Here is an 18,480-nt window from a genome sequence, read left to right on the forward strand (position 1 = left end):
CCTTGTGGAGTTCTTTTAGTTTACTTAGTTGTTTCTGAAGTGGAATAATTCTATGTGCATATAGGTTTGGTACATATTTAATTACATTAAATATAGCCCCCTTAGAGTCGGTAAGTATGCAAATAGATTTTTCAGAAATTTGAGTAACACACTGAAGAGCAGCATCAATAGCTAGCAATTCAGTGTCAAGACTGGAGGAGGATGAACATGGTATGAAATAACTTTCTTGATATTTTGGAATATAATACCCTGCTCCTGATGTCCCATTATTAGGATTTAGAGATCCATCTGTATAAATTTGAAGGTGATCCTTATATGTGCTGCAAAGTAGTTCCATGGCATCTAACTTAAGACTGTATGGAGGATCATTTTTGGAATGATTTCCTGAAATTTGTATGCTATGTTCTGGAATCACCCACTTCCATGGAGGAATTTCGTTCACAACTGGAGTTTTAGCAAAGAGTGTGTCTGTGATATAAATTGGTATTTCTTCTTTTTTTATTTTATAGAAATTACACAGGATATCATCTGACAGTTTGAAGAACACCTGAGATCTGGATGAGGCTTGCAATTTTAAATGTATTGTTAGATCCTTTTGTAATATATAGTGCCTGATTGGTTGAATATTACATTCAATTTCTAGGGCAACAGTTAATGTGGTTTTTGGCACTCCTAGGCATAAACTTGAGGCTGAGTTTTGAAGGACAGAAATTTTTTGTACATGAGTTGCTGATGCTCCTCCCCATATTTCACATCCATAGGTCAATTTTGATCGTATATAAGCATTATAAAACAGACGCATTGTCGTAATATCTGATCCCCATTACCTATTAGCTATGATCTTCAAGAGATTTAATCGTGGTAGACACTGCGAAGCAACGTTGGTTAAATGTGTTTTCCATAAAATTTTTTCATCAAAAATTAATCCTAGGATCTTAGGAGTTGGATTGTACTGAATTTAATAGTAAAACTAAAACAAAAACAACTTTATACCTTCTGAAACATACTACAACCAATGCTTTTAGTATGTTTACTATGACAAGAGTCTAGCAACTAATTTTTGAGCAATCGAACTCTCAGTGAGTTGTCAATCATCTGGTCACTGTAGAAAAGTCTAACCACAGCTATGACAAATACTATCTATGGCCCACTTTGACATGCTTGACCTAGGGGGCAGACCTGAGTTCGTTGACGTCTTACATTTGTATTATAAGAAGAAAAAGCAATGTGCAACTAGCGGCAATGTTGCCAGACTGGTGAAACTTCCAACTCAATTTTCTAATACGTTTTCTATTCATTTAAGTGAACCTTATCGCCCCGTACAATCTGCAGGGTTATTTCATTTCTATCCTGTATATGAATAGCTACTGTTTTGGAGGAATGCATTTAGAGTTATAATGAAATATATATAGTTATTTAATTTTATGTTTTGTGATTAATTGTAATTCTAATTTGGATTTATTTACTTATTATTATATCTCACATTATACAATATGCTTATTTCATTTTCTACATACTAAATTGGTGGAAAGATCACCAAACAACTCTAGCCTCTCTAGCGACACTTGTGAAACGAATATTGGCCATCCCAATGAATAAGTGTTTCCACCGAGCGTAACTTTAGACTAGTAAAACAGATTTATTAATAAATAAACACAAGAAGTCAACTCTGACCATATAGTCTATGATAATAGGCCCTAATAATAATTGTGAACATCAAATAGTTAATATTAGCACTTGTGTACATAAAATAGTTCTTTGAATGACACTTGTTTTCTCTGAAGTAGATCTTTTCTATACAGAATGATTTGTTTCTGAACCTTGCTATTCTTTTGTTATTCGTAGTTTAGAAATGTGTAAATTATACTTATTTTGTACAGAACAGCCATTAGGAGCCAAAGTATTGTATTGTATTGTATTGTATTGTATTTATTAACATTCCATGGTATTCATACATGCTTACAGCTAGAATATGGAACAAGTCAAAAAACTTAATACTATTATAAAATCTTAATTTATAGTCACAGTCTAGATGAAATATATATAGACGAGATTTACAATATAATCTACTAGTACAACACATAGTTTTAGTATCAATTTCATGAAGTGTTATTGAATGTCATGAATTCACCTACAGAATAGAAGGCGTGAGAAATTAGGTACTTCTTTAATTTGGCCCTAAATAATTTTATGTTTTGAGTTTCACTTTTTATATCGATAGGGAGGCTATTAAAAATTTTTACTGCCATATAACTCACTCCTTTTTGATAGCACAATAGACTTTCTGATGGAGTATGAAAGTCATTTTTTGACGTGTATTTATGCTATGAACTGTTGAATTAGTTACAAAGTTTTCACGATTACATACGAGGAAGACTATTAATGAAAAGATATACTGACAAGCCATGGGCATTATTTGTAGTTTTTTTTAAATAGTCCTACAAGACTCCCTAGATTTCGCACCTACTATTATTCTAATTACTCTTTTTTGTAATAGAAATATATTGTTACTATCTGTGGAATTTCCCCAGAATATTATTCCAAAACTCATTACCGAGTGGAAGTATGCAAAGTATATTGTTTTTAAGGTATTGATATTTACTATCTTTTGCATAGATCTAATAGCAAAACAAGCTGAATTTAGTTTGGGGGTAATTTCTTTAATATGATTTTTCCAATTTAACACATTATCGATTTTTAAGCCAAGAAATTTGGTTGCTGTTGTTTTTAATAGGGATCTATTGTTAATTATTGCGCTAGAAATTTGCGATGTTGAATTTGGACAGGATTTAAATTGAATTATGTTAGTTTTGTTACAATTTAATACTAATTTATTGACTGAAAACCAGTCACATATTTTGAAGAGAATTTCCTCTGTTGAAGATTGGAATGTGTTGGAGTTATTGGCTGTAATTACTATACTTGTGTCATCTGCAAATAATATGGGATGACCTACATCTTTTATAAGGGGGGCAAGATCATTTATAAACACTAGAAAAAGTAGGGGCCCTAATATTGATCCTTGAGGAATTCCATTATTAATAGTTCCCCATGTCGATGTAGATTTCATAGTTGTATTGATTTCAACTTTCTGTTTCCTATCTATGAGATATGAGTGAAACCATTGGTGTGCAACACCTTTAATTCCATAATAATCTAATTTATCTAGCAGCATTTTATGATTTATACAGTCAAATGCTTTGGATAAATCACAGAAAATCCCTCCAACTTGTAATTTTTTATTTACTGCCTCCAGAATTTTGTCAGTTAAACTAAATGTTGCACTTTCTGTGCCTTTATTTTTCCTAAATCCAAATTGTTCTGGGACTAAAATGTTGTATCTTTCTAGATGATGGTATAATCTTTTATACATTACTTTTTCAAAGATTTTGGAGAAGACTGGTAGAAGTGATATGGGTCTGTAATTTTCTGGAGACGTTGTTTCTCCCTTTTTGAAGATAGGAATAACCACTGAATATTTTAATCTCTCGGGAAATATACCATTGAACATTGAATAGTTACATAAATAACTTAATGGCCCAGCTATAATATGTGAACTCGCTTTTAATATTTTGCTTGTTATTTCATCATACCCTGAGGAGTTTTTTGACTTTAGATTTTTAATAATTGCAATTATTTCTTGTTTGTTTGTTGGAAATATTTGAATATTTGGGAATTTTGTCGGAAAATATTGTGTTAAAGAATCTAAACTGTTAGTAACATTATCTTGGGGGATGTTGAGGTTATCAGTTATTGTAAGAAAATATTTGTTAAATATGTTTGCAATTTCATTTGGGTCTGACGTTTTTTGTATTGTTAGATATAAGGGTATAGTTTGTTACTTTACTTTTTGATCGTCCACTTTCTTTTTTAATTATGTTCCAAGTTGTTTTGATTTTAATATCAGAGTTTTGTATTGTTGTATTATAGTGCAATTCTTTAGCTTTCTGAATTACTTTGTGTAATATTTTTGAATAATTTTTATAGTGTTGTTTTAAGTTTGTATCATTACTGTTTCTGCTCTGTATGTATAATGATCTCTTGGTTTTGCATGAGATTTTAATACCTTGCGTAATCCATCTATTGTTACATATTGTTTCATTTTTATACTTTACAGGAAAACTGGATTAAAAAATATTTAGAAATGTTTTATGAAATTCGTTGAATTTACTGTTCGCATCACTTTGACTGTATACTGATTCCCATATTTCATTTTTAAGATTTATTTCAAAATCATTTAATGATTCCCTGTTTATATTTCTGAATCTCACTTTAGTTGGTTTTTTTGATGATGTGTTAATATTTATACTTAGGAGTTGAGCATCGTGATCCGAAAGACCATTAATTATTGGGGTTGTTTGAGATATACCTATTTTTTTTTTCCAATGAATATGTTGTCTATTGCAGTAGCTGAATCCCCTTGTATTCTGGTCGGAAAGTTTTACTGTGTAAATTAAATTGAAAGATGCTAGCAATGAATTTAGTTGATCTTTCCTATTGCTTTCCGTTAGATAATCGACATTGATATCTCCGCAAATAATGCATTCACGTAATCGTATTGTTAAAAATAACATTACTGTTTATCAGTTTAAATTGATTTCTTAATAAATAATATTGCAACTGCTTAGAATAATTAAAAAGCATGCAACTATTGTTTTAGAGGTAGGTCTATACATTTTTTTTTTTTTTTTAGTTTAAAGTACAAAGGTCATAATGGACTGTATGTACTTATTTCCTATTTTGTTTTATAATGAATTGTAATTATATTTTTGAATATGTTTACATTATGATATTTCACATTACACATTACGTCTATTTCCTTCACTGTGTCCATTGTTTATTTATTTGTTACTAATCAAATTACTGCAAGTTCGAAATACAAAAATAAATGTATTAAAGTGTCAAATTATTTATATTCCTATTTGAAGCAAACATATGTTTGTAATTAAGCAAAATAAATATCCTTCAATATTATTACTCTGTTTGCATACTGAGAAAATGTTAAAGAGTTACTGTATGATGAAGTGTACCTGGTGTTATTTGGAGATCGTATTTTCTTCCTCCTTACCATTTCTTTCTGTGCGAGATTCGTGTTCTAAAGAATTCGCGATCTTACATGAACTTATGTAATATCGATTATTGGGTTATAGGCACCGTGCATGGGTCTCAAAATTGTACTGGTGGCGCCGCGCAATGTCTCACTTCCTAAATAACTACAGGCTCGCAGTCATTCACTAGTCATGTGTGATATAGAAATTACATGCGGCTTTCTGCCGATAAGAAGTTGTAATATTAGTAAGAAGGGATTCATTGATTCTTAGTGTTCTGCCCAAGGACAGGTCTTTCACTGCAAACCCAGCAATCTCCAGTCTTTAATTATTTAAGAGACTCAGTGGAAAGTACAGTACTGCTAGAGGAGTGTAAAATATTAACTACAAAGTTCCTGAAATATCAGTGAAGTTGTTTGGCATTTAAATCAGATTTCAGACCACTGAATGAGGGTGAACAGTCATATTACGAAAATATTGATATACTTATATTTGATGTCATGACGTGTGAAATATTTATGCGTGTATAATGTGTCTATAAATTACGTATTTTAATGTGATTTAATTCTAAAAGTAGTCTTAATTACACTTCCTGAATAATGGGTGACTGCTAATTCTCTAAAACACAACACATATGAACAATATCATCAACATATTACCTCTGATTGAGGTTCTGGCTGATATGTACATCTGTTATCAGGCTGTACATCTCACTTGACAATATGTGTCAGAGGAAGAACAATATTGTTTGTATGCATATGAAGTCTGACTAGTGTAATTTGTAGCTAGTCGGCGATATATGCAATGGAAGGGAAAAGGAACTGGTCACCCTACCCCATGACATTCTGGCCTAGTTGCCTCATAAGTGGTGCCTTGTTGGTATCACTTGTGAGGTTCAGACTTCTCTTTGGACAGTTAAATAAACAACAAGATCAACATGCGGAAGCAGTTCAATTGATAGTTTGTGTAAAATGTTATACTGTATAATTATTTTAATGCGCTGAATGCACCTCTCAACATGAATTCGAACACTGGCAACGCTGTAAGTAGTTTCGACTTCTTCAGCTGTTAATTTACCATCATGCAGATACGGTGGAATAACAACAATGATCCCTTTATCGGAGAGGTTTATTATTATTCCGGGAAAACCTGACTTCATCACCACCTTCTAATAAAGTCAATAATCCACAATCAGTTGTTATGAATGTGTCACTCGATCTGCCACCATAGCATTTAGATTTGAAGGCCACCATCTGATCCACGTTGGGTGGCTGTTCCACTTCTGAACAATTAATTGTCACTCTACATTTTTCAATATTGCAGGCATTGTTTCCTGAATACTTTCTCTGCTAGGCCAAAACCCAAAATTACAGTAACCATTGTGGATGTCAACAACATTAAAGTGTCGGTAAAAATACATCATAATTATAATTGCACGATTAACTCCGAACATCACCCTCATAGCAGAATACGTCAATCCAGTTTTAATTTTAATTGGAAAATATAAGTAGACGATTTTCTTTACTAATCTTACTCTTGGACAGAATTTTTCGAAAGTTTTCGATGTGAAATCCACTAATAAAAGTGAAAAAATAATAATATGTGTGGTCTACATCTTGGGGCGTTTCGACTATCTATGGTAGCTATTTTTGGGTTAAATGCTAGAATTGGAAATATTTCTTATTCTGATTCTATGGCTATGACTGTGTTTCAATTTGCAGCAATTTTAACAATATATTCGAAACCACAAATGTCACTCCCATTAAGTCTGGTAGTTCTGTCTCATATTTTATTGTAGAATAATTTCGGAAACCTTGCATTTCATTAAACTATCATCTATTCCTGAACGCTTGTCATAACATTTCTTATGTGACTTCAGTTCGGCATGTAATGGAATAGACATTTGAGAAGACAATTCACACAATTCAATTGTGAAAGAAAAAACAAAATTACTAAGAATGGTTTCATTTACTTCTGCCTGTATGGCTACTTAATTTTTATAAATAACACTTGTTGAGCATTCGCCTTCCATAAAACTTAAATTTTCATCTTTTCTTCTTTTTGCGTCTCTTTCGTATCTTTGCGGAGCTAGTTGAGATGAGGCAGTCTTTTTCTTGTAATCTTTTAGAAAAATACTGGGAACGGTATGCTAGTTTTGGGGGTGTCCTGATCTCGTACTCAATAAAATGAATACTGCAAATTCTTGTTGCGGGTGTTGGTTTCCAAGGTGAACCATCAACACTTGAAATCAAGAATTAAATATCGATATGAATACATTTAAAATAAGTATATTGTTATTTATTGTTGCTAATATTATACATAATATATGTAAAGAACTCCGTAATTATGTACTTTTTTAAATTTAAATTATAAATTCCTGTCGTTGATAACTTAATGGTTATTTATAAGAATAATACTATATACATTCTATTTTTTATATTAGGCCTAGTATATAATAATACTATGATTACAAGCAGTGTAGCCTTATTTACTTTCGTCTGCGTACTGGATGGATCCACAATTAGCGCCGTTGCGCTTCAGTTTTCTGTTTTGGGAATGAATAAAAACAATATCGGTTGGTGTGTTCCTATAAGCATTACTACACTCAAGAACACAGCAATTTGCATTACCTTTCCGCTTTTTAGGATCATCCATATTTCTAATCATTTAACCTGAGATGTTAAGTATATTCATACGCTTCAAGCACAACTCTATCGCTGCTGTCCTGCAGTTAGTAACAACAGTCGCCACCAGAGAAGCTTGCACGGTGCCTATACAAATCGAACAAGATTCAGTCAATATGTAACGAGAAAGAGTTACGACGTAATCAAATGATGAAGTTATGACGTATACTGTTTAACACTGGTATAGAAAAATGCCAGCTATATAGCGTTTATTGGTAAGAAAAATATACATGGCTTGTGGATGTCTTGTTATGTGTAAAACTATAACATTGTTTAATATATCTATAAGCAACTTTTATTAGTAAAACTCTAAAAGTTTAAAATATAAACGATACTTATAAAGTTACTGCAAGTTCAGAATAATAAAGAAAATATATGTGTTATAGTGTCGAATCAACTGTAAGAGTAGTTGCAAACACTTTTTGTTTTTCAATAAGACAACGTAAATTTCCTTCAATTGTTATTCCAGTTGTGTACTCGGAAAAACGTCAGTTTCATGTAAGTGCGTAAGTGTAACTGGCATAACCGCTCGACAACCGAATATCCGGTCCGATGTTCATTCTCACCGGGTGTAGCTCCGACCAGTCGAATCTAAACCGGTTGTAAGCGCTGTTTTGCAGGTCTCTAACTTATTTTCTCAGAGCACGCTGTTACCCAAGGATATTTCTTATACTATGAGAATTGAAATTTTCTATTTTGTTTTTCTGTATCCGCTATTTTAATATGCAAATGTGCTGTCGATCTCCTATCTTTGTAAGCACATTTTGTTCCATAGGCCTAAGTCCAACTTGAAAAATGTTTCTCTTTTAATTCAACAAATAATGACTTCAATGTTCTCTCAGTATGAGCAATTTTACACAAATAATGTTAACACACACACGTATGCACTTTTGATTAAACTAACGCTCAACAAGCAGCGCATTTACAGAAGGCCAATATAGCGCGACGTAGGTACCAGTATTTTATATATGAGTTTAGCCATCTTTCCTACGGAGCTCCAGGAGCAAATTGATACCCTCTTCCCTCCCCGGCCAACCAACAAGCTTGCGAGCGCAGTTGCCTATGAGGCGGCTTGTGTCAGGAGACTCGCATAGAACTATGCATCCTGGAATGACTGCCAACAATGAATTTAATATATGGAAGGATCGGAGTGAAACCAAGTGTTATGATACATCGTTATTACGAACTTATTATACGGTTAGGCCTACTAGAAATAATATTCTCAAATTTTTTGGGTAGGCTACGCCTCAAAAGTCTCTTAAGAGCTTCACCGTACGTACACGTGTGTGTATGTATGTATGTATGTATGTATGTATGTATGTATGTATGTATGTATGTATGTATGTATGTGTGTATGTGTGTATGTGTGTGTGTGTGTTATATCTTACCATGGTATGTTGTGTTCATCCTTCTGATCATTAGGAATGCCGTAATTGCCAATAAGAGGATATGTGAGCACCAGAATCTGCGCATGGTATGAAGGATCCGTGAGTGACTCGGGGTAACCCACCATTCCAGTCTGAAACACTGAAAAACACACATCAAAAATAGTCTCAACAATTAAAATTCTTTCCGCCAAAAAATGAAAGTTTGCGAGGAAAAACTGGTGAATTGTTTCGCAGGGTAAAGACAAACGCTGAAACGAAACTCCGATGGCTTTGTAAGCACTGTGACAAAATGCAGTCCATTGCTTGACCTTGATCCGCCAGTTAGAAATGCGCTGAATATAGATCACAACCGAGCTACTGACGGAAACTTTACTTTTTAAACAGAAAATAGGCATGCAGTGTCGGAACAACCTATTAGAATACAGTAAACAATACAAAACCCGCACCATTAAACTCCGAATGAACGTGACATCTTTCATTTTGCATACGAAACTGAAGGTACATGAGTAAAGTAAACTGCCAACGTCATCCTATATTCTGTGTTTCTTAAACCTGTAGCCGTTTCTCGGCATTGTTTTGGTGTCTCAACTTCGTTCCCTAATAATTATACAAAATGCAGCAGAAACAATGACCCATTTTAAATTGCGCGCCAATGTTGGACACTGCTTCCTAGAGCTGGAGAGTTGATGTTGGTACCAGTGTGTAGTGCAGTTCAAAGCATTGCAATTCAGTATGGAGCGTTGGTCAAACGAGCATCGTGCGTTTATAATTGAAACGTCTTTCGAAAGTGGTGATTGTGTCATACGAACGCAGCGTTTGTTTCGTCAACATTTTTAGTCGATTACGAGGTGGGTCCAGCAGTTCAGAGCACAGTATCTGCAGGAAACAAGAAGCGCCTTGGTAGGCCACATACGGTTCGCACCCCGGTCAACAATGCAAGAGTAACACAGCTGCTTTAGAGCGAAGTTCAACGCGATCAGTTCGTCGGCATGCGCAAGTCCTTAACATCTCGGACAGAAGTGTGCGACGGATGTTGCCTCTGGATATGAAGATCCATCCCTACAAGCTATAATTCTAAACAACGACTTCAGGGCCATATCATCAGGTAAACCTACAAATGCGGTTATTCCCTCCATAAAGCTTGCAGAAACTAAAACTAGACCCATGGCTACTCATCCCAAACACAATCACATTGTCATCGACACAACAGGATCTTTAGGGAAAGCTGACTTACAGATATTCACTGATGGATCCAAAACAGACCATCATGTAGGTGCCGGGATGGTGGTGATGAAAAACTCTAAAGAAATTCATTCGGAAATAAGAAGACTCGGCCTTGATTGCTCCGTCTTCCAAGCTGAACTTATTGGGATAAATCTAGCTGTCGACTGGATAAGCCACCAGCGAGCGGTATGGTAATACATCATACGCAATACACTCGGACTCCAAAGCAGCTCTTCTTGCAATAGCAAATAAAAGGACAAACCATCCACTAGCCGTCGATGCTAGGAACAAGCTGATTAACCTCAAGAGCTCCACTCTCATCAACCTCCACAGGGTAACGAAAGAGTGGACCACCTCGCGAAGATTGATGCCAGCCACAGAACCACCATCGACTACAAGGGAATCCCACTTACCCGATGCAAGCAGCTGTTGACAAACCACTACAGAAGAATTTGGAACTCAACGTACATCAATTTCGAGCAAGGACTCCACACCAAGACCTTCATACCCAATATACCCCATAGACTTTCCTTATCCCTAGGTCCAAGCTACATAACCACTCAATTCTTGACTAATCATGGCCACTTCAGATCATACCTGTACAAAATGAACAAATGCCCTTCACCACTCTGCAACTGTCCCGAAAAACCTCCTCAAACAGCCCTTCACCTGATAATGGGATGCTCACAATTCGCAGGATCTCGACCTAAAGCACTACGGACTACTCCTCCGCATATGGTACTCAAACTCCACTTCAACACCGTTGAGATCGCTGCCTTCCTCAAGCATATCTTCCGCACTCTGCAAGAATAATCTCATTATTACTGTAAACTACAATGTAAATTTCCCCCGTGATATGCCTCATGCGAAACACGGGTTGTAACCAATTTCTTGAAAAATAAAAATAAAAGGCTCTAAGTGGTGCAACAGTATTGCACAGAGACCTGCAGGCACGTCAAACTTTCTGTACACACTTTTGGAGATGATCAACATTCAACCCGATTTTCTCAACAAGTTCATGTTGTCTGACGAGGCCCATTTTCACTTATCGGACTATGTGAACAAGCAAAACTTTAGGTACTGGGCGCCTGTCAATCCTAATCAGATTCACGAAAGACCACTTCATAGCGCAAAAGTTTACTGTGTGATGTGGCGTACCTGTGCAGAATATTCTTGGTCCTTTTTTTTTTTTTTTTTTTTTTTTAAATAGAATGACGCAGGTCACAATGTCACTGTAACATCAGATCGATATGTTGTTACGTTGCAACAGTTCGTAATGCAGGAAATGCGCCGTAAGAATATCCATATGCAGTAATTGTGGTTCCAACAGCACAGTGCAACCGCTCACACAGCCAGAACGTCCATGACAGCTTTATGCAGAATGTTTCCATAGCATCTTGTTTCCCGCTTTGGTGACGTCAACTGGCCAGCCCGTTCGCCTGATTTATCGGCTTGTGATTATTTTCTGTGGGGATTTTCGAAATCCAAAGTATATGCTATCAGGCCAACAACTATTAAGGACTTGAAGTCGCCCTGGTATAAGCGCTGGCCTTCTGTACCCGAGGTTGCGGGTTCGATCCCGGCCCAGGTCGATGGCATTTAAGTGTGCTTAAATGCGATAGCCTCATGTCACTAGATTTAGTGGCATGTAAAAGAACTCCTGCGGGACAAAATTCGGGCACACCGGCGACGCTGATGTAACCTCGGCAGTTACGAGCGTCGTAAAATAAACCATAATTTTAATTTTAACTTTTCAGAACTTGAAAAACAACATTCACGCCGAAATCGAGGCCATAACAGGCAATGCTCTTCGTAAGGTTATGGCGAGTCTGCGTGTTCGTGCAGAAGATTGCATCGCCAACAATGGTGGACACCGGAAGGACATAATCTACAAAAAGTGACATGTGTGATCAATTGTATGAAGTGTTCTTTCGAACAGTGCACACTAATAATGTGTAGTTATATTTCTTCATGCTTAAATAAAATGTGTCATTGTTTCTACCGCACCCTGTACATGACTCGTAGCAAAGCAAACATTTTACAATTACAGTATATATATATATATATATATATATATATATATATATATACACAGTTTCCCGTAACACTATCTGTTATGTAAGAAAAACATGAATAAATCACCATTCTGTGCAGGTTTGGAATTAGTTGTTGTTTAGTTAACTGTCCCAAGAAGGTCTGAACCTCACACTTGATATCAAGAAGGCACAACTTATGAGGCAACTAGGTCAGGAGGTAATGGGGTAGGGTGGTCAGTTCTTTTCCCTCTCCATTGCATACATCGCCGATTAGTTACTCGTATATATACTAATCAGATTTCAGATGCATACAAACAATTTTTCTTCCTCTGACACATATCGTCAAGTGAGATGTACTGCCTAATAATAGATGTACATATCAGCCAGAATTTCAGTAAGAGGCTTGGAATTAGATATAATCTTATAAATAATCTCTTTTTAGTAAAAAAAAATAAAAGCCTTATGCGTAAGATGAAATAATTCTTAACTATTGCATAACAAAACCCGTCCATCAGCTTAAGAGAAAAGACTAAGTACGGAAGGACGAACGAACGAATAAACGGCATGCCAAAAGAACTTCAAGGTCGCATGGATGCCATTACTTTTTTTTTTTTTTAGGAAAGTACTGTTCTCAGAACTCCTGTTTAAGCCAAGTAAATTACTGAACTCTGACCACAATCGTTTCTTTCTAAGAAATGTCCTGAATAACTTGCTCTATTGTCCTCATTGTATTATCACAGTCATGTTGTCTCTACTACGCCAAGTTTACGAACTTCATTTTTAATTCTACATAAAAGGATGCAGTAATTCAGCAAATATTAATTTTGACATTTTAAGAAGTAAACCTGACATACAATATTCACATTTGAAAATAAAATACCGCGAAAACTTTTAAGGCCAATTAATGTAAACAACACACGGAAAATACAAAGCAACAATGATACCAGGAAAATGTATAACAACATTCACTGAACTGGAATAATCCGAAGTAGAACATTAAAATGGTTTGAACATATTCTGCGAACGAAAGCTTGCCACATCAAACACTGCCTGAAGTTCCAGACGGCAAAAAACCTTAAAGTAAAGCAAGAGTTCGTTGGAGGGACCAGTACTAGAGAATTTGCAGGAAGTTTGATATCGAACTGAATAACAAGCACAGAAGACGCCTATGGGCGAGGCCAAAAACTTCTAGGATTAACACGGTGGTCAACTGTCCGAAGTTGGAACCTCATAAGTAGAGTCCTGCATTTGGTTGGAATGGAATGGAATTTACGGGAGAGGGACACTATGGTCCAGCACTGTGACCTCTTACGATCTATTGCGCTAACCTTCAAGCTAGACGCATTTTCAAACCGACACCGGCTGACTACACTAAAGTTCGCAGCGTACCCAGATTTCGAGCAGGCAACCCCCCCCCCCCTCGATCCTAGGCCAGACTCCGTGCGTCACCAGTCGACGATCGGGGAATGCTTCAGAATGATGAAGAAATGGAGAAATGGTGACTGAATAATACAGATGCCTAATAGACTTATGGGGGAAAACGGGAGAACCCCGGGGAAAACTCGAACTGCGAACTGCCACCGCAGGTATTCCTGCGTTTGGTTACTTTAGTCAGACCTATTCAAGGCTGTCTCCCCTCTCCGTTTCGTGTGTTTGCATAATATGCTTATTCGTATAGACACTGAGCAATGAGAACAGTACTCACGTATAAAATATATTCTCACTTAGATTTAATAACAAACGAAATATTTATTTAAAGCCATCTTACGTGCAATAGGAGATTATTCCCACAATAAGTAACGCGCATCTTGATTCTAGATATTTTCTGTTTCATCGAAAAAGTAAAAACCAGTGATCATTATTTCTCTCCTATTTACAGAGTTTTAATATTTAAAATGCACTTTTAAAAGAAATGGATATATATTTCACTTGCACCCTTTGGGATTTGAACCAGGATTAGAGTTTACAACATACTAATTGTTATTTATGGAAATTTGTGGAAATTAATAATTGCATATCCTACATCTAATCCGTGTAACCTTTGCATTAGGCCGGTATCATATCTTAATTTTTGAGATTATAAATGTTATTGTGTGCAGAGCAGAAAAAAATATGTTTCGTGCATAGGAAATAATTTCATTTCTGTATCTATATCTTTTTAATGACAGTTCAAGAATATAAATTATAAATAATACCTATCACTGGTGACACAATAAACAGCTGAATTTTTAAGAAACGCGTAAAATGTAATGGGCAAGGCCTGGATTTTGTTGACCTAAAATGTTTTTAAAATGACCTATAAATATAAATTGACAGGAAAAATCTAATAAAACGTTCTGGAAACTTAAAAATGACCCAGAGATCTTGAAATATACTGTATTTACTTATTTAAATAGTCAACGTAATCTTTAATACAAAATGATGTCAAAAATTACATTTGCAATATATACAAACAAAATAATTGAATATAACAAGAAGGTTACGCAATCCCTAAGTCGAAAATATATGAAGGGGAATTTAGCTGCTGTATGTAGTTCTTTTTCGAGTCTATGAGAGGTGGCAATGCACAACTTCTAATCACTAAATTGTGCACCAATATGCCTGAGTTAAATCCCAAATCTCTCCGCTGTTGATAGTGATTCGTCCGTTGGATGGGGACGTTTAAGCCTGGCGGCCCCCTTGATGCTTTTTGAAGGAGTAGGCTACGTGCCGGCACCGGTTTCTCCCTTCTCCCTTCCTCATCGTCCTCACCAATTCCCTACACTACACTTACACGCATACACTCACCCTAGTACACGACATACATAACTCTTCACAGATACACATCATGTACAACGTGGCCCACCGAAGTGGTGTACAAAATGGAAATAGGTCACAGTCCTGCCATCTATCTGCAATGTGCGGAACCCGAATCACGTAAGTGAAGTGGGTAGGCATTAGATACACACATATTCTGGATACCAAGCAATACCTTTCGCGACCAGCATGTTGAACGGTAATTTTTTTCTCTACCACCATTTTTAATTCACGTAAACTGTTTGGCAGAAAAGAATTTGACCATCTGTAGAGAAATATGAAGATGACCATCTTTGGCGTTCTAAACAAACTGTAAATGAATGTTATACGCATGAGACTTATATTCGCACAAAAGCACTTACAACCAGACTGGAGTATGAATTTTAATGTACCTGCTATATTAGCTGCCCCTTCACCTACAAGAAACCAGCTACAATAGCTACTCGCTCCACACCAAGCGGCTTCTCAAATTAACTCTTGTAGGAATACAGCAAGGTATTTTTTTTCCAAGAATGCAGGTAAAATGTGTACAAAGTTACTGTTATTTCTCAGTTTGATAACCGACATTTCTTATGTCTGAGTATCTTTGCTTATTCATCGTTACGACAATATTCAAATACTGTATGTTAATATACGCAATGTAAATGTAAGAAAAGGACAAAATAATAACTTAAAATTAAAAAAGAAAATACCTAAAAATAAAAAAGTCTAAAATGACGAAAAATTACCTAATAAATATGTATTTCTACAAGGTGTGGCAGAGGAAACGTATGTTTTTCGATCGACTACTACTCAATAAAGAGGAGGGGTTGGGATTTCCGTCGCTTACTACACTTGTTTTTTTGAAAGATGGAACATGACAGGAGCGTTGCGATCGGAAAAACAACTGAATGTCACATAGCGTGGTAGACCTGTTGCTATGGTAACAACAGTTGAGTTGCCAAACTTACAGTTCACACGTGACGAGTGCTTAATAGCTGTCTTGGCGACATTTATTGTGCACACAATGTTAGCATTGGTACGTTTCGTCTTTGATTCTCTGTCGATTTTTGTATTGTTTTCTTACCTTCGCGTCAATTGTCAATGAATGTTTTAACGTCAGTCATCTTAACGGCAATTGCTAGCTTCCATCAGCTGGCAGCGTGGTAGTCCATATTGGCAACACGGTACTGTAGTTCCAAGCTCGGCCGCTTAACTATCATGGCCCATCTTTAAAAAAAAAAACAAGTATAGTAGTCATAGCTTCGATTATCCAGTTTCAGTAGCCATGGCGCCGTGGACCTTGGAACATCGAGTGTTTGTCTTTGAATCTTATATTGAAACGAAGTCCGTAATTGCCGTCCCGTTTTTGTGATACCTATTGGCCGCCTCGCTCACTTGACTTGTCCTACAGTATACGATTATTTTTTGTAGGGTTACCTCAAACAAAGGTCTACAGAAACAAATCCCGCAACATCCAGGAACTGAAAGATTCCATTTGCCTAGAAATCACTAATGAATGTGGAAGAAGAAATGTTGGGAAGAGCAATGCAGAATTTCGAAGTGAGATTGAGAGAGTGCATACAGAAGGAAAGGCGTTGCTTGACGGATGTTATTTTTCAGAGGTAATTTAGAATTGTCAACAAAACTGCATTGTACAAGTTTTATTTCCGTGTAATTAAATTTTATTTAACTTGCAAATCTAATGAGTTATTGTTATTTGAAAAACATGCGTTTCCTCTGCCGCACTCTGTATAATCTGGGGACCACGATCAGAATTTATGTATAAGTTACTAATGACTAGACTTCGTGGAATTGCCACGTGAATCGTAAGGTTTACTACGCACGCGGTATAGACTGTATGAGAAGGGGACGTGCAACGAATGGAGTATGCATCTGATGTAAACACTGAACAGTATACTGCGGTTACAATAAAACCTGTATCCTGCATTCAAGAAATAAAGGGTGCGTCACAAAGAACGGATGGATTTCAAAGGGCAAGAAAATTGTAAGGATTCATCAAATCAAAAATTTAATGTTATCAACAGATTCACCAATACATGCAGTTTATTTATGGTATACAACACCATCCATATGATGTCCTTGGCTTTCGATACAGGCATCGAGGCGTTTTCTGAAGTTCGCCGTAACTTTCACAGTCATAGTTCGTGGGATTGCCGCAATTTCTTCACGAATCGCCGTCTTCAGTTCATCCAGTGTATGTGGTTACTTACGCCTTCAAATGGTCCCAAAAAAAAGAACTCGCAGGGCGCGAGATCTTACCGTAACCTCGGACAATGTCAGCGCAATAGCATGTTTGCGGGCTGATCGTTGAGGTGGCCGGACAACCTAGTGTCTGTCGCCGGACAACCTAGTGTCTGTCTCCACATTTGCAGGTGCACACGCGCTCCGTGGTCGTCCAGGTGATTTCTTCTTTAATGTTGAACCTGTGGTACGAAATGAAGCCACCCACCGCAAAATTGTATTCCGAGTTGGAATCCTAGCGTGACGTCCTATGTCGAAATGAGTCCTGAGTGACGATAACAGACTCTTCATTTTTCAAAAATGTCTCTGCTGACCCAACAGTCGTAGTCCCCCTCACTCTATCCCTCCCCTCGTTGCGTATCGATAGTTTGAAATCCATCCGTTCTTTCTGACGCACCCTGTATAATGAATAATCATTGAAGTAGGAAATGTCTAAACATTATACGCAATTATTTTGTAGTGAGATACATTAAATTTTATGAGTTAATATAAGATACTCGCATCATCCATGAATATGTGCATTGCAGTGAAGAGTTACGTACATTTTGAGCGACTGCAAAGTGAACTTCCTTCGATGGTCACTCAAACAGTTTTTATATTGGGAAAATGTAATAGGTGCATATTTGAAGAACGAGAAGTCACTACTTTTTAGTACAACTTCAGACGTCTTGTAATCTGATAGTAGGCTACATCATTTATAATACGAAGTTGTGAATAGGCAGAACTTTTAGCAATAATGTTTCTCAGCTTACATTTCACTTTTTCTGAAATTAGTGAATTGTTATTTTGGATAACGATTTGTGATACTTTATCCACTATATTAAGGGCTTCTGGGAATTTTAGTTTAGATGATTCTAACAGGGTGATGCTTATGAACACGATTTTAAAATTAGAATCAATGAACAGAATATCTTCCAATAGCTGTTCAGAAGGCAATGATTTTACAGCTGCAACATCGGAACTGTCTGTACTATCCAATGCATCAATTACCTCCATTATTTTGCCGTAATATTCTGCATAATAATTAACAGCATCCAACCACGTTTTCCAACGGGTCAAG

The 18,480-nt window shown here is 36.2% G+C and overlaps 1 protein-coding gene across 2 annotated transcripts in view; it reads right to left on the reverse strand.

The window, feature by feature from the left end:
• Positions 1 to 18,480, reverse strand: part of r (carbamoyl-phosphate synthetase 2, aspartate transcarbamylase, and dihydroorotase rudimentary) — a 441,968-nt gene that overhangs the window by 372,201 nt on the left and 51,287 nt on the right. For both annotated transcript variants that reach the window (XM_069820902.1, XM_069820901.1), the window contains exon 3: positions 9,121 to 9,259. In XM_069820902.1, the coding sequence (XP_069677003.1) occupies positions 9,121 to 9,259 (139 nt within the window). The remainder of the gene's footprint in view (positions 1 to 9,120; positions 9,260 to 18,480) is intronic.

The sequence above is a fragment of the Periplaneta americana genome, chromosome 3 (assembly GCF_040183065.1).
Source record: "Periplaneta americana isolate PAMFEO1 chromosome 3, P.americana_PAMFEO1_priV1, whole genome shotgun sequence".
NCBI classification, from domain to species: domain Eukaryota; kingdom Metazoa; phylum Arthropoda; class Insecta; order Blattodea; family Blattidae; genus Periplaneta; species Periplaneta americana.